The sequence below is a fragment of the Triturus cristatus genome, chromosome 8 (genome assembly GCF_964204655.1).
Source record: "Triturus cristatus chromosome 8, aTriCri1.1, whole genome shotgun sequence".
NCBI classification, from domain to species: Eukaryota; Metazoa; Chordata; class Amphibia; order Caudata; family Salamandridae; genus Triturus; species Triturus cristatus.
In genome coordinates this window covers 1,334,618,842-1,334,643,616 of record NC_140591.1, presented here as the reverse complement: position 1 = coordinate 1,334,643,616, position 24,775 = coordinate 1,334,618,842, and the positions used below count along the sequence as shown (strand labels likewise).

Here is a 24,775-nt window from a genome sequence, read left to right as displayed (position 1 = left end):
GCCTTCAGCCACCAACTCAACTTTCCCCCCCTTGAGAAACCCTCAACCAAGGGCGCAGGAGCCAGCAAGCGCCTCGTGGGACCCGGACTGCAGTCCCTGCGGAGAGAGAGCACTATTTACAAGCTGCCTGTGGTAGGGGAGCGCTATATCCGGTGGGCACTACAGTGGCATGGATTGTGCTCTGCTGACAAACTTAAGACAGACTTAAGACAGATTTAAGTTAGGGTTTTGTCTTAAGTCTGTCTTAAGTCTGTCTTAAGTTTGTCTTAAGTTTGTCTTGAGACTGTCTTAAGTCTGTCTTAAGTCTGTCTTAAGTTTATCTTAAGACAAACTTAAGACAAAATCCTAACTTCTGTGAATAACAAAAGTAGTAAGTTTAGAATTTTGTCTTAAATTAGATCTGTGAATCGGCCCCTCCATGTCCTAAATCCCCCCCTTAACTCTTCCGTAGTCAACTCCCCTTCTGGATAGGATCGTAACCGGCACAAAATCGTTCCTCCAATTGTCTCTCGTCCCAATGCTGTGAATGTTACAATAGTGAATAATAATGCGCAAATTTCTCTATGATGTCTACGGAATGCATGAGAAATGTGCGGTCACTTTTTCCCTATTGCTGGATTAGCCGAGGAGACCTCTCATTGATTTAACTGTAGTGCTAGTAGATGGCTAGCTTTCTCCCTTTTCTCATACTGTTTTCATTTACTGCACAATTAGCTTTATCCCAACCAGATTTTTTGGCTCAAGTCAAAAATTTATAGTAACACTTTGCGTCTATGATCTCTGCACGTGACCCCTTCTTGATGGATTGCATTAGGCATGTCTGCGGCAGTTTACAGGATTTATTGAACCATTGCTCAGATTGCATCCTGCTCTGGATTGACCTTGATATTAGTGGCGCTATAAATATGGACAGGCTGTTGTATTGGTTTGTGATGTATTCTGGAGAAGAAGAAGAGCTTTCTCCCTGGGCTAACACATCTTGTAGAACAGTAGATATCAATGATAAGGTATTGGTAGATTTTACGTCATGCCATTTCAACCTCTGGTGGTGCTGTGCAGCCTGAAGGCAATTAGAAGTGGTAATACTAGAAATGAAATGGGAACAAATTTCAAGGATGAAGGAGTGCACCAGTGCATAATGGTCACTTTCTTACAATGTTTCAATATGCGCATCACACATTCTGTCCCAGTGATGGATGTTCAAAAGGATGTAATCTATTATCGATATAAGATAACTGTTGTTAAAGGGTGGTCCCCAGGTCATGTATGGTTCAGGTCATCCATTGCAGGCATGTAAGCTATGAGGTAAAGTCGTCAAGGCTAGCTAGGGCCTGTATCTCTAGGATGGGTCAGGATTCATTTCTTTAAGGGTGGGATTCCCCATGCCTTGTCTTTAACCTGTATTGCTTTGCAGTAATTTTCATAAGGTTCAGAGGAAGTATTGAAATCCCCTGTCATGATTACCATCGAGTTGCGGTGGACACTCATATCAGAGATCCAAGCAATTAGTGTCTGTTTGAGATTTCGCCTGAGGGGACATCTTGAGCATACGTTTAAAAGTGAAACTTATAAGTCAGAGTGAAATGTTAAAAGCAGCTGTTGGATGCCTTTCAAAACCGAACTCTAACGTCACTTTAACCTTCTTTGTTAAAGTGAATTTCTGTGTTTTTAATGAAAGAGAAAATTATATTACCATACTTAAACATTACATCTCTTCATCCATGTGCAGCGGGGGTGGCACGGCCCATCATGAGTGGCCAGTTCACAGTTGCCGTCCTTCCTTTGTCAGCTTGCTGCTCTGCCCCCTCCTGCCTGCACTCCATTCTATGTCAGCATGCCCCCGCCTCCTGGCTTCTATGGACCTCTTCCTGCTCTTGACCATGCCAGCCTGCCCTAAATAGTCAGCTTACTGCCCCTACCCACTCAACCCCTATGGCCTGTCCTCCATTCTATGTCTAAGTTATCCTGCCCCCTACAGCCTGCCATATGGTCAGCTTTCTGCCCTTAATGACTTGCTCTCCATTGTCAGCCTTCTCGTGCCCCCTTCCGCCTGCCTCACATTTTGTATGTGTGTGTGTCTGCCCCTTCCCACCTGTCCTCCATGTTGTGCTGCCACTGTCCCTGCCACCTGCTTGTCCTCATTTTAGCTTCCTAGAGCACCAGTAATAAGTTCCTAAAGTTTTACATGTTTGAATCAATCAAGATGTCTTTAGGTGTACCATATTTCTGTCATAAATACAGAATTGTAGAGCTCAAGTATTTCATTAGAATATTCTGGGAGGTTGTGGTAGAATACTGGGGAGTTAATTGACAGATTGCTGCTGGTGTTAAAAATATACATGTTTCAGTTTGCATGTCCGAATGTTATACAGATGTAGATCACAAATACATTTGACACTGGGTAATCAACCGACTGGCTTCGCTTAGAAGTACACGTTTTACTCAGAATATGACGTTGGGCTAGATGAAAGAACGTAAAGATTTGCGATTTCCAAACAGCGAATCTCTGCAAATTGCAATTAGGAAATCACAAATGTGTATGTATGAGCAATTTGAGTCCTTAATTTGAGAGTCGCTTCTCAGTGGCATCGAAAATTTAGATTTGCAAATGGCATTTGTTCATTTTAAAACACCACTTTTCCTGTCAATAAGCTATTTGTGACTAATTTGCGAGTCGCAAAACGTTTGTAAGTCCATCCCTTTATTCTCACATGGTTGAGGATGATAGTGTGACTTCATAGAAAATGTGTGTGTTGTCTGTCAAAAATGGTTTATCTGATCCCAGCAGAAGATCAGTATTTTTCACTGGGGAAAATCACCTTAGAACACACCAAAATGAAATTAATTTGGTATCACCAACAAATGATTTCTTTTTTTGACCAACATCTATATCACTATTTATATGTGCTCCTTTTTATGATTCACAAAACCTGCCATTCACTACAGTGCATTTTACAATGACCCCGAGTACTGTAATGACTGCCACGACATGTTGTCCCTTTTGTAGTCAACCAGTCAAGGGAGTCTCTTTGTGTCCTTCCCACATGCCCTATGGGGTCAAGGTGTGCTCACCTTGCACACATATATTTTAATAATTCCTTTTCAGAACGCAGGGACCTGGGTCCAGTAATGGCTACTAACATATATTTCTAGTTGTCACCAGCCAGTCAGTATTGAATACTTCCCTCTAAAGTGTCCTTTCAAAGCAACTCTAGACACTAACAATCCAGCTAAACTTATTTCTTTAACCCCTTCATGACCACCCTGATCACCTCCTAAAGCACCATCTTAAACCTCTTTAAATGCAGATTTCTCTAAAATGGCTGGACGGATTTACACCATATAACAAAAAGCATCTTTCTAAGTAATATTCTAACTGTATGCAAATTACTGCATTGCTTCATAAAATTTCCTATGGGAATTAACATGGTAAATCTACATTTTGGGACCCTCCTTTTTCTTCTCCCCTGTCTGATGGATCACTGCAAAGCTTTCCAGAATGGAGCTGAAAATGATTAGCTGTTTTTGAAAGTTCTATGGAGACTCATCTAGTGGCACCAACGTTGTTAGCGAAACAGAAAAATGGAAAGAGTGACCTACCTATAACTACACAACAGCGGTGCTATTTCCCACACATATATCCTAAGAAACTCTCTGCTGTATTTGAACATGGTGCTACTAGTGATGCGATCAATTATGTAATTTTGAATGTCATCAGTGATGTCATTTAACCCTTTCGATGCTTGTGACGGAGCGGTTCCGTCACGCGCGTCTGTCGCGCTATGCGCATGACGGAACCGCTCCGTCACGGCCCCGCCCGCGCAAGAACCCTTAAGCACAGCGCGGTAATCCGCGCCGCGCTGAAGGGGTTAACATTTCATGAGTGATGAAATATCTGAGGTCATCATAACCAGTGCATGGAGGCGGCACAAGTTATAGTTAGCTCAGTCAACTATAACAGGTGCATTTAAGTGTTTTATATTTTTAGAAGACCTAACTTTAACATGATTTTAACCTTTTTTTCAGTAGATTTGTAGGGTTTTCAACATAAGGTAAAATCTTAGAAAAGACTGAGGTAAAGGGTTACGGCTATAGGTTTGTGGATAGCATTTTTTGTGAGCAGTCCCCTTAGCCTGTAAATATTATTCTTCAATGAATAAGCATTGGTATTATCTATGACTCCACTGTAAAATACCAATTTGCAGAATTTTTATCACTGTTTCATGGCAAGATTCGTTTGTCAGGTTTGAACATTTTTGTATAGTTCTAACATTAACCTATTTAGAATTGTACAGTAATGAAACTTGACAAAAATGAAACAGGCGCATTCCACATAGAATCAATAAAATGTGGGACAGTACACAACATGACATGAACTATCATCACCACTGACAAAATACATTCTGATACTTTTATAGAATAGTCTGGAGCTATCCTTGCAATATGTGTACAGGTTAATGATAGCCTAATGTTTCTTTTGTTTAGGTGTTTACACGGGTAGAAGCAAGATAGAAGATGTGTACTCTACCAGTAACCAGATGACAGTGTACTTCATCACAGACAAGACTGGAACAAGAGCAGGATTCCTGGCCAATTTCACCACCGGTTACCATCTTGGTATGCCAGGTATGTTAAAACTATCACTTCAAAGCATATATCGAGTTTTATTCACACTTAATAACAATATCTGTTGACCAACGCTACTAGATATGCATTAATGAAAATAATTTCTGTAAAATTTATGACCAAGATTTTTTTTACATTGTGTAGGAAATGCCTCCCTGTTGTCCTTATCACCCCATTTTGTATTTATTTATGCTGGTGGTTACTGACTCTGAAAGTGTCCTGGACTCTGCTAACCTAGCCCAGGGTCAGAGCTCAGTTTTATGGCAATTGGTATAATTCTAATTGGCAAAGACAACCTACCTATATGGTAAGACATGTAGGTTTAGAGACACCAGCGAACATATCACATTTAAGTATGCTCTGCTTTGGTATCTGGTGTAATTTTTCAAAGTCAGGCCTGCGTTTCAGGCTGGTGTTAAAATAATGCTGTTCCCAAATTCAAATTGGAAATTAAAAGTCCTTTCAAAGTCTGCAACTAAATTTCTATTGCATTTAAGTCATCCCTATGGGTTGCCCTGGGTGACCTAAGAGTAGGGTGCATTATTATAAAAAACAGGGACAATATAAATATGTTTTATATGCCCTGGTAAGGAAAAACAGCCAGAGTTGTTTTTTCCCTATTGTAGTGCTGCTAACCCCATAGGCTAACATGGGAATCCTTTAATAAACGTAACAACTTGTGATTGGTGCTAGCAAGTCATATCATTCAAAGTATCAAAATAATTATTACAATACATCCAACAACTTGCCATGGTTGGATTTATTATAACTATTACAGGAAAGTAGGTTTAGTGCTTACTATACTGATGTTACCTAAAGCAGCCCTGTAGCAGCCCCTTTTGATTTGTCAGCCTTTAACAGCCCGAGCCAAGCTGCTACCTGAGGAGGTGTGAAGAGGCCTTGGGCTGCAATAATAAAGCCATTTGGTAGGAGTATATATGCTTCCTGTAGAAGCCAGGAAGAGGAAGGGGGCTGCGGAGATAAGTTGGACTTCAAAGGCAGGAGAGTAGATGTCATAGGACACAGGCCAGCACCCACTTCCTTGATCACCAGCCAGATGAAAGCCTCCCTAATAAGATCACAAGAGGGGTAGTGTAGTCTGTTGTTAGCCACACTTCTGGGTTGGGTTACACAGACACACACACCAAGGAGAGAAGTTCCCCATTTTAAGTTTTGGGACAACGGTGCATTCTGGGACAGAATTATTCCACAATTCAAAGGAACTGGTCATAGCAGAGGCAGGTGGCTTTACCCCTATTGGTTATGGTGTCTCCCTCTCCTGCCAGCACAGAATGTACAATATATGTGGGAGAGCTGCAAGGGCTCCTCAGATCACTGCCTGGAACATCAGAAGAAGCATGAGGAAGGACTGCCCTGCTGTACTCCTGGACTGCACTACAAAAGACTCGAAAGACTGCACCTATTGCACTCACAAGGCTCCACAAAGAGAGAAATGGAGAGGGCTCCTTGATCAGCAACAGGTACAACAGAGCTGGCGGAAGCCACCTGCCAAGTAAAGCAGAGGATCACCCCAGCTGACCAGTTGCATCTGGATTTTTCCTGAACTGTGCAGGTGCATTGTCAGAGATTGATTTCCAGCCCCCAAAGGCAAACCAGAGTCTCTGGACCCTTGGCTGCTGCTACTTGACCCTTAATTTCCCAAAAAAAACTAAGAACCAACAGGATCTCAAAGTCTGTAAAATGTATGCAAAAGTGCCATGGCTGGATCGAACTCTGGATCTGAGGAACTGGAGGACTCACCATAGAGAAAAAAACTTCAAGAAAAAGACTAAGTGCCATATGCACAAAATTTGGGATTTGTAATATCCAAATTGCAAATCTGTAGAAATCACTATTTGGGAAATGCAAAATGGTATGCATGTGACCGCTGATTCCACTAATAATGACTCTTGTGGATTCGCAATTTTGGAAATTTCTAAATTGTCATTCACTAATAGGAATTCACAAAATAAAATAGGAAAACTTGCATTCTGGATGCAGAATGATGATGTCAGACCAGGAAGTTTACAAATGCAGGGTGTGGCCACAGCCCAAAAGCCTAAGAAGGTGCTGGAAGCAAGGAGAGCTCCTTCATAACTTCTGCCAGGATATTACACCATTGCTGGAGAACACCATGTCCAAAGAAGATTGGAACATGGATTCAGGGAGCAGGAAGAGGGAGGTGACATTTTCAGAAAACGAGCTGGAGCTCCTGATCAAAAAATGTGTCTCACATTTGGACCAACTGCTTGGGAATGCATCCTTCCTAGTAAAAGAGACACAAAAAAACAAATATCTGGACCAGCATCTTGGAAATGGTGAACTCTGTAGGAGTCACCAAATAGGACAATCCTGGGGATATGCAAGCACTCGTATGACCTGAGGTCTCGTCCTGTGGTGACACTCATGGAGGGTAACCTGGAACCAGAAAGTGTGGTGGAAGTGTCTGACATTAACACCTCCAATCCTGTAGGCACCAGCCATGGTAAGTCATCTTTCCGTTACCTACATAACATAACATATTATTAGCGGATGTATGACGTTACAACGCATGCTGTTACAACAAAAGTTTTACAACGCATGCGATGTTACAACGCATGCTTTTACAACGCAAGTCTTTACATCGACATACACTAGATGGCGTGCTGACATTAGAAATGTGTAATTTACTATTCTAACTCCAGTCCACGTTGCAGTAGGGAAGGTGTTTGGATAGTAAACGACACTATTTCTAATGTTAGCACGCCATCTAGTGCAAGTCGATGTAAAGACTTGCGTTGTAAAAGCATGCGTTGTAACATCGCATGCGTTGTAAAAGTTTCGTTGTAATGGTAGTGCGGTGTAAAAGTTGCGTTGTAAAGGTTGTTCCCCATTATTAGCAAATCCACATATCATAACTCACAGCATGAAAAAACTCTATTGAGATGCTTGCCTTGCCCCGGCAATGCATCATGGGATTTGTAGTACACATACTGTGCTTGCTATACTGTGCCCTGATGACTACACCATACATATCTGTACATAATAAACATATCACAAACACAAGAAGCACAGTTTCAACAATATTGTGAACAAACATTAACCATTTATTTACACTAACTATAAACATGCATTTCCACGGATCATACCCCAGATACGTCAGAAACAATTGATACTGAAGGGGCTACTGACATGCGGAAATTGAGGATCCAACATGACCATCTACTTAGCCCCAACTCCAACTGCTAGGAGAGCAGCCATCTCACCACTACCAGACTTTGAGAACAGCGATGATGGACAATCGCGGAGCAGGGACACAACAACATCTCTGGGCAGGACAAACAGCCAGCGCGGAGGACAGCTATCAGCAGTCCACAATAATAATTTGTCAGACAAATTGTCAGAGAATTCTCCTATGTTTGGTGTCTTGGAGAAGTCTGTCATCTCTGTACAGCATTTGCAAACAAAGCAAATAAGGGCTGTCAACAGGAATCTTATATGACGATTTAATGCCATGAGGCATCTTGACATTGCTGCTTTCACAAGAGAGAAAAGATAATAAAAGAAAATGCTGCTCTAATGACTGAAAATGTAACAGACAGAGGGGTTTGGCCCAAGGGTGGCTGGGTAGGGCCTAGACTAGTTAAGTAACAAAAAAGTACCAAGCCGTCACATTTAAGGTGCTGTATTGGAACTTTTTTTTGGAAGTTCATTTCATTAATGGAGCATGTCATTCAATAAGACACACCACCTTCACCAATTCTTTAAACATATATACAAAATATATTGAACATAGTTTATACAAACAATATTTATGAAAAACAACATAAAAAAGATTGCATTCAGGTTGAAATCAGTCAATATTCAAAGCAACAGCCATATAGGTGATTATTCCTTACAGCTATTCATCTCTACTATAAGGGCTGTTACCTACTGGGTATACATTCTTTGCATGTGCAATTCCTTCTAATCCTTAAAAGTTGTCCCTTAGGTAGATTATCTTTCAGGCTCCGTGGACGGAAGCTTTTTTTTTTAAATATATTTTTTATTAGAGATAGACAATAAATACAATTATTTCTCATCCCCCCTCTTTTTATCTCTTGCTCCCCCCCCGGTCCACTTTTTATCCATATATTATTCCAATCTTGTATAGCTTCCATAATTTCAAACAATCTTTCATTGTAATATTAACAGGTTTAACGAGCCAAGTGTCATGTGCCAATGTGTATTAAACTTTAAACTATATATTAATTCTTCAACATTTCAAACTTCATTAAAAAAAGGAAAAATAAGAAGAGAAAAGAAAAACAAGATAAAAGAAAGGATACGGGTCTATAACAGTTATTCCACCCAATCTGCTGCAGGCTTCCATATCTCGAGACCACTTCTTTTTGCCTTAAGGCCCCTATGCTTGTAGATAGCCTTTTCTAAATTAAATATGGCCAACAACCACGCTACCCATTGTTGAAATGACGGGGGAATCAGATCTAACCAGGGCGAGGCAATGCACAGCCTGTAAACTGCCATTTTGATAATTAACAATGCCCCTCCTTTTTTTCTGTTAAAGTCGACATTCCAAGCATGATTGCCGGCGCGTCCAGCTCAACCTGCAGGTGTAGTTTCTCCTTTAGAAACCCCTTTATATCCCTGATCAGGGGTTCCAGTTTGTTATAAGTTGCAAACATATGAATTATGTGCGCCTTGTGCAAGAAGCAGCGCAGGCAATAGGTTCCCTTTCCATCACTCCACTTCGCTATCCTGTTCGGGGATCGTACAATCCAAAACAGGTCTTGTAAAACTGGACTTGCAGATTGGCCGATATTAAGATTGCTTGGGTGCTTAGAAAAATCTTTTGAAAGGTAGTCTCCGTGATCTCCAATCTTTCTTGCCATCTATTGGAACATTTTTCCATATCTTCTATGGGTCCCTCGTTCAATATTTTATAGACTGTCCCTATTCTGGGGGGATAGACAGGGTGATTCTATCCATTAGTTCCTTTCTCCCTGATTGATCCATCTTTTCCTCATTTTTTCCTCATTAAAAGTCCCTAATCTGTAGGTACTTGAAGAAATCCTTGTGTGTAAGGCCATAATTAGAGGTCAATTCCGAATAGGATCTAATTCCCTCATGGGAATAAAAGCTACCAATCTGTTTGATTCCAGCCTCAAACCAGGATTTAAAGTGTCTATCATTGAAAATGTCTGGCAGATTCCTATTCTGCCATAGTGGGGTGTGGTAATTTAAAGTCCCTAAACTATTTAAGCGCCGTATTGCATCCCAAATTCTATAGGCCGTTAATAAAGTCTTAAATCGGACTCTTTTGTAGTATCCATAGCTCAATTGATGCCAAAGGCAGCCCCAGGCACAATGGCCAATCACAAGTTCCCAAGTGGTGGGGAATTTAGCTTTCATTGTACTGTGGTCAATGCTCAAAAGTGTGGTAAAATGTGTGAGTGAGGTTGCCCACCAATATAGCTTTAGATTAGGTAAGGCTAGCCCCCCCACACCACTCCCTGGGTAATAATAACAGTTTGAAAGCCAGATACGCCAATACATGGATGCTTGTGAGATGGAGGTTTTGACACAAGAGGAAAAGGAGGCTCTGGAGGCTCCGATAATATGGGGAGAAATAGAAGAGGCAATGTCAAACCTTCCTAGAGGGAAAGCAGCAGGGCCCAGCCTAATCCCCACAGAATTTAAAGTTTTTAAAGAAGAACTTAAAGAAATTCTGGTATCCATGTCTTTACAGACAGCAGAAGGGGTGGCACCTCCAAAAACCTGGGCCCGGGCAAAAATTATAATCTTCCCCAAAAAAGATTAACCTGTTCAGGAGATGGGATCCTACCGACCTATAACGATGATTAATGGAGACGTTAACATTTATTCTAAAATACTAGCTACGCGGCTTTCGCATGTCATCAGTAAGATATATGAGAGACAACACGGTTTTATACCCGGAAAGGGAACTATAGAGCATATTCAAAAAGTTATTACCCTTTTCGACTTAAATCAAGTGACAGGAGACCTGATTGCGGCCATTTTTTTAGATGCTGAAAAGGCCTTCGATCGGGTCTCCTGGCCTTTTTTATGGGCAACAATGCAAAAGAAAGGGATTGGGATTACGTATTTAAGAGCAGTACATGTCCTGTATTCAGACCCAGAAGCAAGTGTACTTGTACTTAAACGGTGAAATGACCCAACCTCTGAAAATCACATGGCGAACACAGCAGGGGTGCCCTTGCTCACCCCTCTTGTTTGCCTTGTACATAGATCCCTTTCTTAAACATCTTTAAATAGCACAGAACATTCTCCCGATGGTCTGCCACAACCACAAGAGCAAAGTTCTGGCCTATGCAGATGATGTGGCCATAGTAACACCTCAACCGGAACAAGCTATGAGGACAACAGAAGAGGAGGCAAGAACATTTGGCATACTTTCAGGCTATGCCATGAATCGGGAGAAAACCCAAATAGTTGTCAATGAATGTATTACGTATAATGATAGCCGGGTAGTAAAGAATGCAAACTATCTGGGAGTTAAGATCAATTCGGATTTTGACCAAGTGGTTAATGATAATTTGGAGAACTGTGCAGTGGAAACATAGAAAGCGCTGAAAAAACTAGACCAAGTACACTTAACCCTTATCTGTAGTTCCAATACAATTAAAATGATTTACTTTCCTAAACTGTTATATTATTTTAGAGCAATTCCATTTGGTTAAAAAAATTAGATGGTTTTTTTCACAATTTATTTGGTCTTATTCTCGGCCAAGAAGAGCTTTCGGATGGAAGCTTTTGTAACGCAATAAAGTATTGAGGTCAGTTGGTTTCCTGTACAAAGTTGTTATTAATTGATTGTCGTGATGCCTGACTTCAACATCCAGATAAGTGAGATTTTGCGAACTCTTAGAGAGGGTGAACTTTATGTCTGGGTGTCTACCATTTAGCCATTGGAAAAAGCAGTCCAAATAATTTTCTGATCCACTCCATAGGCACCAAACATTGTCTATGTAACAATACCATTGTTTTAGGTGATGTGAAAAGGGGTTATTGTTGTAGATGTATTTCTCCTCAATGTGTGCCATGTACAACACAGCCATCTCGGGTGCGAAGGGACATCCCATCGCGGTCCCCTTCATTTGGACATAGAAAGTATTCTCAAATTTAAAGCAATTCTTCTTGAGTACCACGGAGGCCAATTCCAAAATAAACTCTGTGGGAACCTGGTGGGGACCAGTTCTTGTTTCCAAATAGTATTCCAATGCCTCCTGTGCCTCATCTTGTGGAATTTGAGTGTAAAGAGACACCACGTCAAAGGATACCAGCCAATGTTGGGTCCGGTCGAAATGTATCCCTTCTGTTTTATTTATGAAGTTCATAGTATCTCTTAAATATGATGGTACCTCCTGGAGGAATGATTTTAGAAACGTGTCTACATATTTAGGTATTGGTTCCACCAATGAATTGCACCTGGAGATGGTGGGCCTTCCTGGTGGCTTTCGAAGGTCTTTATGAATTTTTGGTAGAAAGTAAATGACAGGGATTCTGGTTTTTTTGGTCACGTGTTCGAACTCTTTCTTCCCTAGGATTTACGATTAGATCTAGGTTTTGTACACTTGGCGTTTTGTGCACATCCCCCAGGGTTGTGGCATGAAGCACACTTTTTTCTTCTGCTTGCCTTTCTCTAAAAAGGAGTCTCCTCTTTGTTGGCTCCTGCCTGAAGGGCCCTCTCCATGGCATCTGAGTCTCCTGTGGAGTCTGATGATGTCTAAGAAAATGTGAGAAACGTATTTCTAGACCTTCCTCTGTATTCAGAAAGTACTCTGCGAGAATTGGTTTTATTATAGAATTCATCCTTCAAATATGGATACACTGTTTCTAGGCTGAAAGATTTTATGTCTTTCCCCAACTTGGATGATTTAAAGTTGATGGTATTATCTTTAAAGGTGACAAGTTCCTTCTCTAGTTTCTCCAATAGTGTTTTGGCCTCTGCGATTGTGTGGCTGTCCTTAATGGATTGCATTTGATCTTCTATCTCCGAAGCCTGTTTCTTGCAAAAATGCTGTGCTGTTTCTATCGTGTGTACAATCGGATAACAATTACATTTGTTGAGAATTACACTGAAGCCTTTTTTATATTCAGGATCATTGGTGAAGATCACTGAGATGTTCTTAACCTGAAGTCCACACGGGATGGTTCCAGCTTTTAGGTGTTCAAGTAAAAAGTGACCATGAAGTTCTGTTCTTATCGATTTTTTCCGAAGGTGTATTCATTTTTTGGATTTGTTTTGTTGTTTTGCTGTGGTACTAAGCAAGATTGTAGTGAAAGGAGAGGGCATGGAAATTAAGTTCAGGATATACTCTTCAGTGAAAGAGAGAGTGTCTTTCTCAGACATGATGTACAAGTGGTTCTAGCCCTGGTTGGGCTGTGCCACCAGTCTATATAAATGGAAAGAAATTTACAAATGTTAATTTGAGGGAGAAACCTTGCGGGGGACACCTGCTCTATTATGCAACAGACAGAAGAATTAGGCCCAAAGGCGGCTGGGTAGGGCCTAGACTAGTTGAGTAACAAAAAAGTACCAAGCCGTCACATTTAAGGTGCTGTATTTATTTCAACAGACTAAAAACTATCGCTGATTCGAATAGTCTTATGTATTTATTTACTTATTTTATTGAACTTTTTTTGCAAGTTCATTTCATTAATGGAGCATGTCATTCCATAAGACACACCACCTTCACCAATCCTTAACAAATATATACAAAATATACAGAACATACAGTTTACACAAACAATATTTATGAAAAACAACATAAACAAGATTGCATTAAGGTTGAATCCAGTCAATATTCAAAGTAACAGCCATATACGTGATTATTCCTTACAGCTATTCATCTCTACTATGAGGGCTGTTGCCTACTGGGTATACATTATGGCCTGCTGGGGCAAGGCCTTTTACTTAAAACTCACTCCCAACAGTTAAGAAATGTTCAATTATACTCTATCCCAGTAGAAATTAACTCTGACGAGTTTCGAGGGCCATCTCAGTTGTGGGGTTCTCCTCAGGGCCTTAGGAATGAATGAACTCTAGAATGAAAACTCCAGAGAAATTCATTTTTTAACTACTCTGCTCTCCAATTATATTTATAAACACTACAATTCTCCAAACAACCATGGGTGAAGTACCTGTAGAGTCTTGTGAATGGCAAAACTTTGTGATGTTGAGGTCTTGATTAGAAACAAATTCTCTGGCAGTTGTTACGCCAATTCTGAGAACAAAGGACAAAGACATAATTCAGATTTCTCTCACGTACACTGAGGTGAAGGTGGTGTGTCTTATGGAATGACATGCTCCATTAATGAAATGAACTTACAAAAAAAGTTCAAAAAAATAAGTAATAAATAAGTAAGACTATTCGAATCAGCGATTGTTTTTAGTCTTTTAAAACAAATAAAGCACCTTAAATGTGACGGTTTGGTACTATTTTGTTATCTAATGGCTGAAAAGGCAGGTCTTCAAAGATTTTCGGAAGGACAATAGGTCTGGGCAGTTTTTTAAATTCATGGGAAGAGAGTTCCATACTTTTCGCCTCTCCAACATGAAATTCCTACCTCCCCATGATGCTCGCTTGACCTTACGCAGCTAAGTGCTTAGCTCCTGAGGATCTGAGTTTCCTGGGAGAGGTGCACCAGACAAATCGCTCCTAAAGATAGTCTGGACAAATGTTGTGCAGTGCCTTAAAAGCTATACAAAGAGCCTTAAACTCAATTCTCTTTCCCACTGGGATCAATCAAGGCCTGCAAAACGGAGTTTGTGGCGGGATTTTTTCTGGATGCATATAAATAGGACATTCCCTTAATCCAATCTGGCTAAAATTAAAGTAGTGATCACTATTTTGTGGAGGTCAGAGGGCATGAAGGGACAGATTTTCTAATTATTCTTGGGTAAAAAATACTGATTTATTCAGTCTTGCCGGTGGGGTGACATAAAGATTGAAAAGAGTAGGGCTCAATGAAGAGTCCTGAGGCACCCCACATGGCAGGCAAAACTTGTCAGAAATGAATTTGCCCATAGAAACATGATTTGTTCTGTCCGTTAGGAAAGATGTTATCAACTTAATAGCAGGACCGTTTATACCTAATTCAGCGAGACGGTCAATCAAGATTGTATGATTGACTGTATCAAAGGCTGCTGAAAGATACAGTAATATCAGTGCAGCCCAGCCGCCTCCATCTAGAATGGAACTCAATTCCTATGATCTGACTGCCAACACTGTCTCTGTGCTGTATGCCTTTCTAAATCCATATTGGGTGGGATCCAGAAGGCTTTTATTATCTATAAATGGCATAAGTTCTATATTCAAGGCCTTCTCCATATGTTTGGCTGGGAAGGGTAACCTAGAGATGGTTCTGTAACTACTAGGCTCTTGAGGATCTACGTTATTCTGTTTCAGTAAAGGTAGAATTGAGGCTTTCTTCCACTCAGAAGGGGAATATCCAGTATTAATATTTTCATTAAAAATGCCTGGTCAGTTGAATACTTAAAATCTTTGCGATGAGATGAACAGTTTTTAGGCGACACGGGTCATGTTGCACTACAGATTTAGTGGATCTGATTATATTAAAAACCTGCTCCGCACTAAGCAAAGTAAACTTGTCAAAGGCGGCAGAATAGGATTGTGTTCTGCTATGTGTCAGAGAAAACTTCCTTGACATTTTTCTGAAAGAAATTTGCAAGAATGTTACAAACATTCGGCTACAATTATTATTGCTGGGCACACGCCTCTTTGTTAGATTTTTTACAGTATTGAAGAGCTCTTTTGCAGGATTGCTAGAATGGAGAACATTTAGTATTTTCTTCTAAGATTAACTTTTTGTATTCTGCAGTTCATTTCTTATAGACCTCTCTGACTAGAGAATCATAGTTAGATCTCCAAATGTGCTACTTTTTTCTACACATCTGTTTCAGAACTATTGACCTCTTGGAGGACCATGGTTCTTAAGGGTATTTTACGGCTGTTGGTAAAGACATTTTCAAGCACAAGAGTATCAATCACCATTCTGAACCACATAGAATAGTTCTGTAAAGTTATGTCAAGATCTGTCGTAGGACTAAGGTTGCTTTCTGGCAAGGTTTCTGATAATGATGAACTGATATTCGACCATGCCCTATTATTAGTGGCCTGAGGGTTTAGGGCAGGAACGGTTATTTGCTGCCATGGAGAAGGAGCACCGTGTGCAGAGACAAAGAAACAGACAGTACCTAGCACACTTTGATTCCTTCACCCATTCCATCAACCGAATGGAAGTAGCCACAACAACACTAGTTTTGTGAACTGTCAACATACAGACTGACATGGGGCACTGCTGTAAGGATGTTGCATGTAGGCTAGTGCAAGAGATCACAGCCCTTTAGAATATTTCAACCCACAACCTCTGTATCCCCAACATCCTTCCCCCACCTGAGAGTAAAGATGGCTATAGCCTCAGTGGCACATCTTTTCAGGAGGCATGCAGTTCCAGACGTTCATGCCGAAACACTTCTGGGGCTGACATGTCAACAGTACCACAGCCCAGTGTTGCTGACAAGGCACCCAACTCCAGAGGGCAGAAGAAGTGAACCACTGAACACTTCGGGAAGATTTACTAAGATTTTGCGCAGTGTTTGTGTCACAAAAGTGACACAAAACGGTGCATTTTGTACAGGAAGGGTACCCTTCCTGTACAAAACCTATGCTACACTCATGCACACACCCTAGCACTACAGTGCTAAGGTGTGTGCATGGTGCACAGCTGCTGAAATCACCACTGGCGCAAGGGAAAGGGGAGGAGAGAGCCATACTTTTTTTAAATATGGCACTCTCCTGCTCCCTCCTTGTCGCACAACGCACCGCAGCCTCGCGGGGGCCTGCGTTGCGTTGCACGACTTTTTGGTAAATCTCCCCCTTCGAGTCATGAGTATGATTTGTTTTGTTTGTCATTACATACTTTGTTGTTTATTTGTAGCTATGTTATATCCACAATGGATACAGTTGATTTTTGACAGAAACAAGGTTGTCACTACCTGAATAAAAGATGGACTCTCAGGTATGCACCATGCATTACCATCATGTAGGATGTCTATTAATTAGACGTTTTAATTACTCTTACCTAAGAAATAGTTGTTGATGATCTCTGTGCATTGATCTCATCCCTCTGCTACACATGTACCCTCCTGCTGCACCTGTAAAGGTGGTAATTCACATAGTCAAATTCAGGCTTTTATAGGTATGATGTGAAGACCCTTCTTCATTGTGATATTATGTAGTATGGCACATGTGGTGATGATGTTGCAGCAAGTCTCAGGTGTGTACAGTTGTGCTCCCAAAGGCCCTCTTTATGATTGAATGCATTGTCCTCTGTGCCATGTTGTACTGCCTTTCACTTTTTGTCCTTAAAGTCAGGTATGGTGTGAGTATCCAGACATGCAAGGTATATGCACTGTCATCTTAAGAGCATGCGAAGGAAAACCATTAGGCCACATTACACACACTGTCCTTGCCCCTTTATTTTGAGTCTGCGATTCTCTTACCTAGCAAATTCACCCTGTGACAATCAGATTAGTATTTTACTGTGGCGTAATATGAATGAGTCATGGGTGTTGCCTGGAATCTGACCACAAGGTCTGTTTATGATAGAGGAGGCATCCCAATCCTATCTGCACATTGAGTAAGTGTGAGCTTTTCCTGTTCCTATATATGAATTCAGTTGCTGATGGGGGACATGTGGCAAGATGTGTGCCGTTAACACAGCCAGTGACATTGGGGAACTATGCTACCCGGTAGAACATCAATTTGGTTTGTTGCAATAACTGGGGGGTATTGGGGACATCAACTTAAAAGCAGCTGATGACAAAGTCCCAAGGACTCAGCTGTGGGAAAAAATGTCTTGTTGGGGTGTGCTGGCGAAACTGCTGGAGACAATCATTAACCTTTACTCCAACACTTAGGTACAAATCAAGATAGTCGATGGTCAAAGAACCACTCAGAAAATTAACAGCAACATACGCCTAAAACTGGGAGGCATCTTGGAACCCTGCCTGTTCAACATCGACATGGGTGAGCTGGATAGCCACCAGGCTCTAGAGTCAAGCGATCCTCCTAGGCGGGGTCAGGAGCAAATTAGAAGTCTGCAATATGCAGATGATATCATCCTGCTCAGCAAAACACTGATTGGCTTGCAGCGGTTGATAGACCAATTACTGGGATACACCACCAACCTTCGGCTGGGCCTTAACTTCAGCAAAACCAAGGTATTTCGTTTCACGAGCCTACACAACACTAGGCAGTCTAATTTTCACTAGAGGGCCAACTGCACTGCCCTAGAACCTGTAACATCTCACAAGTACCTGCAAATCCACCCATACTCGCACTTAACTTACAAAATGCACCTTCGATCGATATGAGCCATAGCAAACAACTGGCTATTTACATTTAAAACCTTGCAACAACAAAAAACCTTGCAAAAAAAAAATCCACCATCTCCTTCAGGTCATGGGTCCTGAAATCATGCCTGCAATATTCTATGGCTCTGAACTACTCAAACGAAAGATGCAACAACCTTAAACACCCTACAATTGAGACTCTTCTAAAACATTTTCGTGATTCCACAGCACATCTCACAAGCCCAAATAAGCTCTAGTTCAGTTTGCTCCATTAGGGCCCAGTCAGGAACAAGGCCTTACTGAAATTTTGCTGGAGGTTGAGGTCAGTCGAAGCAAACTCGCTCTCACAGCAGTGCTGGCGGAGAATTGAAAAGCAGGCCCATGATAAGAAGTCCCTGTTCCCTGAATTACAGCAATCAATCTTAGTGCTGCAACTAGAAGAAGTTTGGCACACCCTCATGGAGTATTCTGCCTTCAAACGAATCATCAACAGTGCAGCCAAGTGCTCATCACGCATCATAGACATGGCTGCATTAGCAAACAAATGGCACCTGTCGGCAGTGATGCCAGTAGACACAGATTGTGGTCCCCAACCCTACCCATTCTCTGAGGCCAAGAAACATAAACTGATGATAAGTCACTCAGTATCTTTCTGTCAAAGGACTTAGTGCCCCCTTGGAAGAAGTCTCAGTCCACCACTCAGTGCCATCTTTAAGATATACCGACAAAACGCTGCTTAACTTACTGTGTGTCTGTCCGGCCATGCAAAAACACAGGAAAAATCTGCTACGTCCATCTTTAACTTTTTTGCAAGTCAGGTCATGCCACCCAGTTGTAATGGCCTTAGTAAGAGAGGACAAGGTGTAACTTTCATGCAAGGCCGTGAGGTTCCTCAACCTCACTTCTAAGGAGGTGGAAGAGCAGAGCACCTGATCTGACTCACTCTGCCCCTTGATTTCCCAGATGAGGGTCACCTCAGTCAATTGGCACCGCACACCGGCTACCTTTAAGAAGCTGACAGGGCACAGCACCTCACTCTCTTGGTCCCGCTCTTATGCTTTTATTCTCATACTGTCACCTGAACTAGTTGGTCCCACAACATTAACACACAAAGCACCATGCACTTTATCCCCCAGGACTGACCCTTATACCTCCGGGCTTTAGTCCTCAACTGGAGAATGAATTAGGTGCTTAACCTTTTTATCATTGTTAGTCTATATGCAATTTCATTGACTGTGTGACTATTTATATTGACAAGCTTTTAATCAATCTTTCAATAAAGAATTATCCCCTGAATACACTGTGAGATTTTGGGGAAAGATATATATCGAGTAATTTTACCAACCATGATGTCCATGAACCTTTGAAAGAACCTGGAAAAGGAACTTTGTGACACCCCCCACCCCCGCTACTGCTATGACCCACTGGTAACTGCCAGAAACTAAGTGGTGTAGACAACACAATACCTGCACACGTGGTGGGATTGCATTGCTTCTGAGGGTTAGGGTCTGTAGCTGAGGTCGTAACTCAGCAATTGCATCAATAATTACCTCACTACTGATTTTGTACCTCTCATAAATATCCTCCTCAGTCAGTTAAAAAAGGGTGACCCTCACCCTAAATATCCCCTCCTGTCTCCTCATACTCCTTGTCTGCCTACCAGCCAAAATCCTCAACCTCCTCGTCAGAACATACAAAGCCACCATTGTGAATGAGACTGATGCATTTTGGGTGCCTTTTTATTGTTTGCATCTCGTTACCATCCGATCCAAATCAATGAGTATTCCTAAATGGCTATTTTGTGACTAGTCACATTTAGGAAGTCCTTTGTACATGCGGTTAGCGATTTGCAATTTGGAAATCCCTATTTACGATCTTCTATTTTGCAATTTCAAAAATGTGATTTCTGCTATTGAAAATTGCATTTTGCACCACAGCGAATGCCTTTCGTACATACCAAAATGGCACTTTGCATTATACGTAGCAGTATACATTTCAAAGGAATGGATTATTTTAACATTCCTCATACTTTCTTGGGTTTTGGATACCTGGTTGGACATTATATTTATTTGAATACCCTGAGCGCATTGAATTGGACACCCTTAGCGCGACACTCTGCATTATTGTGGACTATTCACCGCACAGGAAGAGTGACTTGGTTCGCCCCAACTCGGCACCAGGATTAGGTTGCCCTACACTCCACTCTGCCCTGAAGAAGACCCACAAGCGGAGGTCATAAGTTACCCTCTACGCATAAGTCAGGTCGAAATGTCAATGCATACCCCCTAACAAGGGCCTGTACCACCTTTGACCATCCTGCCCCTTATCGGATGTTGCATCTATGCACCTACTGAATAAAGCAAAATGTTCTGTATAAAATAATGTTGTGGACAGGTCGTAATGTACTGGTTCTCCTTTCTAACCAGTACCAATCAAAAAAACGAAATATCTTGAAACTCTAAAGCTTGTTCTTTTCACCCTTTTTCTTTCCAAACACGAGCACATCTCCCCCAATCCTTTCCCCTTGAGCAACCTGATTATATCTCTAACTTGCGTTGCAATGTCTTTACCATTTTATTTGCATTTCAATTTTGAAAATATAAAAAATTATTACATGTAACAGAAAAGTGTGGGTGTAGTTTGTATATATATATATATATATATATATATATATATATATATATATATATATTACCTACTGGCGGTCGCCAGTAGGTAGTTATAGTTAGGACCCCTTTTCCATAGGAAATCCGCAACATTCTATTTTGAATAACTTTGGCGCCGGTTGACGAATCCTCGCGAATTTCTCAAAATAGGTGGGGCGCTACGCTCCGCTCCTACCCTGAAAGTCTCGGGGGGATTCGTCAAGCGGGGGCTGAGATAAAAGGGGGGTCCCAAAACGCGTTTTTCCCATGCATTTTTCCATAGGACCTTTAGACAGGGCTACAGCCCGAACGGCTGAACAGAATTACTAGAAATTTGGCAGAGAGGTAGTCCCTAGGTCAAGGAAGTGCCTTTTGTAGGTTTGGTGTAAATCTGTTCAGTAGATTCTGAGAAAATAGCCTTTAAATCAATATATATATCTGAGCCAGCTTACGGTACGCTTACCGTACGCGTACGGTGGCGTGCGCGAGCGCGATTCTGATTGGCTCTTAGATCTTAGTAAACATTCTAATCGGCCGAAACCAGGAAGCGGCGCCCGCCATTTTGTGTGTTTCACTCAGAAAAAAAAGAGTGATAACAAGAAAAGGGGGCAAGGAGGAGAGTTACAGACCCCCTTACATTTGTGAGGGGGTCAAAGAAGGACAGAAAAGTACAAAGAAAACATTTATTGATTTTTTAAAAAATCACGGGGTACGCGTACGGTAAGCTCACCGTACGCGTACGGTAAAAAAATAAAATAAAAGAAATGAAATGCAGATTTAAGTGTTTAGATATTAGGGGGCTCTAAAAAGAGCCGTTGTGTTTATGAAGTGATTTTTTATTGGTACCTACAAGTAAGTACCGATGCAGAGTCGAAGGTTCAAGAGGAAGACTCTGTTCCCTTCATCATTGAAGTGCACACCATCTCCTCTATAAATGTCTTGCATGTCATAACGCAAGTTGTTGTGGTAAATGGCACCCATACCATAGTCACGGAGGAAAGCAGAAACAGATTTGTTGACGTGCTTTCTTGCTTTGTCAATTTGCGGACAGAAATGATTGGACCAGTTCCATTTTTGCCTTTGGCATATGTTGGAAAACACAAAGGCAGTTTTAGGGAAAAGAGAAAACAGTTGTGCAAAGGTGTCCTTCATAAGCATTTCCAGACCTACCCCAGTCAAAGTGCCTAGGTCATTGCCACCACAGTGCACTATTATGAGGTCAGGGTGTTGGATTTGCATGAAGGATTTCACCAATGGCATCAATTGGTGCCACTTTAACCCTCTCTGACCAATCCATTTAATGTCTACATTTGGTAAAGCAAGGTCTCTCACCATATCTGTTTTCTCTGCATACTTTTCACTCCAGAAGACATAGCTGTGCCCTACAATCCACACTGTGAACATCTTTCAAGGAGATCGGGGTGCACTCAGGAGGTGTAATTCAGTAGAATGGTAAAAAGAAATGAAAAACAGTTTGGAAATGGAGGCATACATATTTTTTTATAAAAAAAAAGAACTGATTGGCTGTTTCATACCATTCTACACTAAAAACTAGGCTGTATGTGTAAATTTATAGAAGCATGTTTTGTATTGGTACAGAAAAATGTGTTACCAAAGAACAGTACTATGGATTTGCTGTAAGGTTTGAAAAGTCAAGCACTCTTGCTCTGTGGAATTGAAACATTGTTTGGCGAACTTCTGACCTAACTCCACACAGCAGTGTTCCATGAGCTGTTGCTATGGTAGCAGGCAGAAGTCAAGTTGGGGGAAGGGTACTTTAAGAAAAGGGTTGGTTTTCAACCAATAGAAATGTGTGATTACATTTGAAAAAAAGGGGGAAGCACTGAGATTTGAAACTTACATGTATATGTGTGGAAAAATAGAGGGAAACTTTGCCATTTTCTGGTTCTGCTGAGAGGAGAGAGGTGTAGAGAACAGAGATCCTGGCTCTGATAATCTGCTGTTTGAGTGCCACATTTCTTTCACAACTAACTAATTTTAAAGGTGAGTTATGAGTTTGAGAGGGGATGTATATGGTAAATTAAGAAATGAATAATAGAATTGGAATTCCTTTTGTTGAAGTTGTGTTTATTATTTTCTGTTTTGGGAGAAATTTAAATGTGAGGAACATGTAAAATAATATGGACTATTTTTTCATGATAAATTAAGGTGTACTGGTAAAAATAAGGAATACTTTAAGGGTTTGAGGTTGCAGTCAGTAATGCAAATACATTCAGCATCACTAAGGCTGGTTGCCCTTGCTGGAGTGTAGGCAGTCACCGAGGATACACATGGTGGTGGTCTGAAAAAGCAGTCTGGACATGGGCTTTTAGAAAAAACTGAAAAGTGGTTTCATAATGTGTCAGTCTGTAAAAGTGATTTTCACTTGCCAAAAAAAAAGAGCAGTAAGTGTGCATTCAAATTGGCAAAGAAAATTCGTTTTGTGACTAATGTGAAAACATGACTCTGTGTGCAAATAGGATTTACAGGCAGAGATTTATTGCGTTTTGCTCTGGTGATTTCACAGTTGCATTAGTAGGAAAAAAGGGGAGCGATTTTTTTGGTGCAGAAGCAGACTCTTAGCACACACCCAGCTCCTTTCCATGTATAATCATGCACAGTATTTACAAGCGAGTGGGGTTTTGAGGTTTCAGTCTGTAATGCAAATACATTCAGCATCACTAAGGCTGGTTGCCCTTGCTGGAGTGTAGGCAGTCACCGAGGATACACATGGTGGTGGTCTGAAAAAGCAGTCTGGACATGGGCTTTTAAAAAAATCTGAAAAGTGGTTTCATAATGTGTCAGTCTGTAAAAGTGATTTTCACTTGCCAAAAAAAAAGAGCAGTAAGTGTGCATTCAAATTGGCAAAGAAATTTCGTTTTGTGACTAATGTGAAAACATGACTCTGTGTGCAAATAGGAATTACAGGCAGAGATTTATTGCGTTTTGCTCTGGTGATTTCACAGTTGCATTAGTAGGAAAAAGGGAGAGTGATTTTTTGGGGGAAGAAGCAGACTCTTAGCACACACCCAGCTCCTTTCCATGTATAATCATGCACAGTATTTTCAAGCGAGTGGGGTTTTGAGGTTTCAGTCTGTAATGCAAATACATTCAGCATCACTAAGGCTGGTTGCCCTTGCTGGAGTGTAGGCAGTCACCGAGGATACACATGGTGGTGGTCTGAAAAAGCAGTCTGGACATGGGCTTTTAAAAAAAACTGAAAAGTGGTTTCATAATGTGTCAGTCTGTAAAAGTGATTTTCACTTGCCAAAAAAAAAGAGCAGTAAGTGTGCATTCAAATTGGCAAAGAAATTTCGTTTTGTGACTAATGTGAAAACATGACTCTGTGTGCAAATAGGAATTACAGGCAGAGATTTATTGCGTTTTGCTCTGGTGATTTCACAGTTGCTTTAGTAGGAAAAAGGGGGAGCGATTTTTTTGGTGCAGAAGCAGACTCTTAGCACACACCCAGCTCCTTATCCTGTAGAATCATGCACAGTATTTACAAGCGAGTGGGGTTTTGAGGTTTCAGTCTGTAATGCAAATACATTCAGCATCACTAAGGCTGGTTGCCCTTGCTGGAGTGTAGGCAGTCACCGAGGATACACATGGTGGTGGTCTGAAAAAGCAGTCTGGACATGGGCTTTTAAAAAAATCTGAAAAGTGGTTTCATAATGTGTCAGTCTGTAAAAGTGATTTTCACTTGCCAAAAAAAAAGAGCAGTAAGTGTGCATTCAAATTGGCAAAGAAATTTCGTTTTGTGACTAATGTGAAAACATGACTCTGTGTGCAAATAGGAATTACAGGCAGAGATTTATTGCGTTTTGCTCTGGTGATTTCACAGTTGCATTAGTAGGAAAAAGGGGGAGCGATTTTTTGGGGGAAGAAGCAGACTCTTAGCACACACCCAGCTCCTTTCCATGTATAATCATGCACAGTATTTACAAGCGAGTGGGGTTTTGAGGTTTCAGTCTGTAATGCAAATACATTCAGCATCACTAAGGCTGGTTGCCCTTGCTGGAGTGTAGGCAGTCACCGAGGATACACATGGTGGTGGTCTGAAAAAGCAGTCTGGACATGGGCTTTTTAAAAAAACTGAAAA

The 24,775-nt window shown here is 41.2% G+C and overlaps 1 protein-coding gene across 2 annotated transcripts in view; it reads left to right on the top strand.

Annotated features, from left to right (window-relative positions):
• TMPRSS15 (transmembrane serine protease 15) overlaps positions 1 to 24,775 on the top strand; it is a 1,488,231-nt gene that overhangs the window by 848,293 nt on the left and 615,163 nt on the right. For both annotated transcript variants that reach the window (XM_085623059.1, XM_085623060.1), the window contains exon 17: positions 4,486 to 4,626. In XM_085623059.1, coding sequence (XP_085479185.1) covers positions 4,486 to 4,626 — 141 coding nt within the window. The remainder of the gene's footprint in view (positions 1 to 4,485; positions 4,627 to 24,775) is intronic.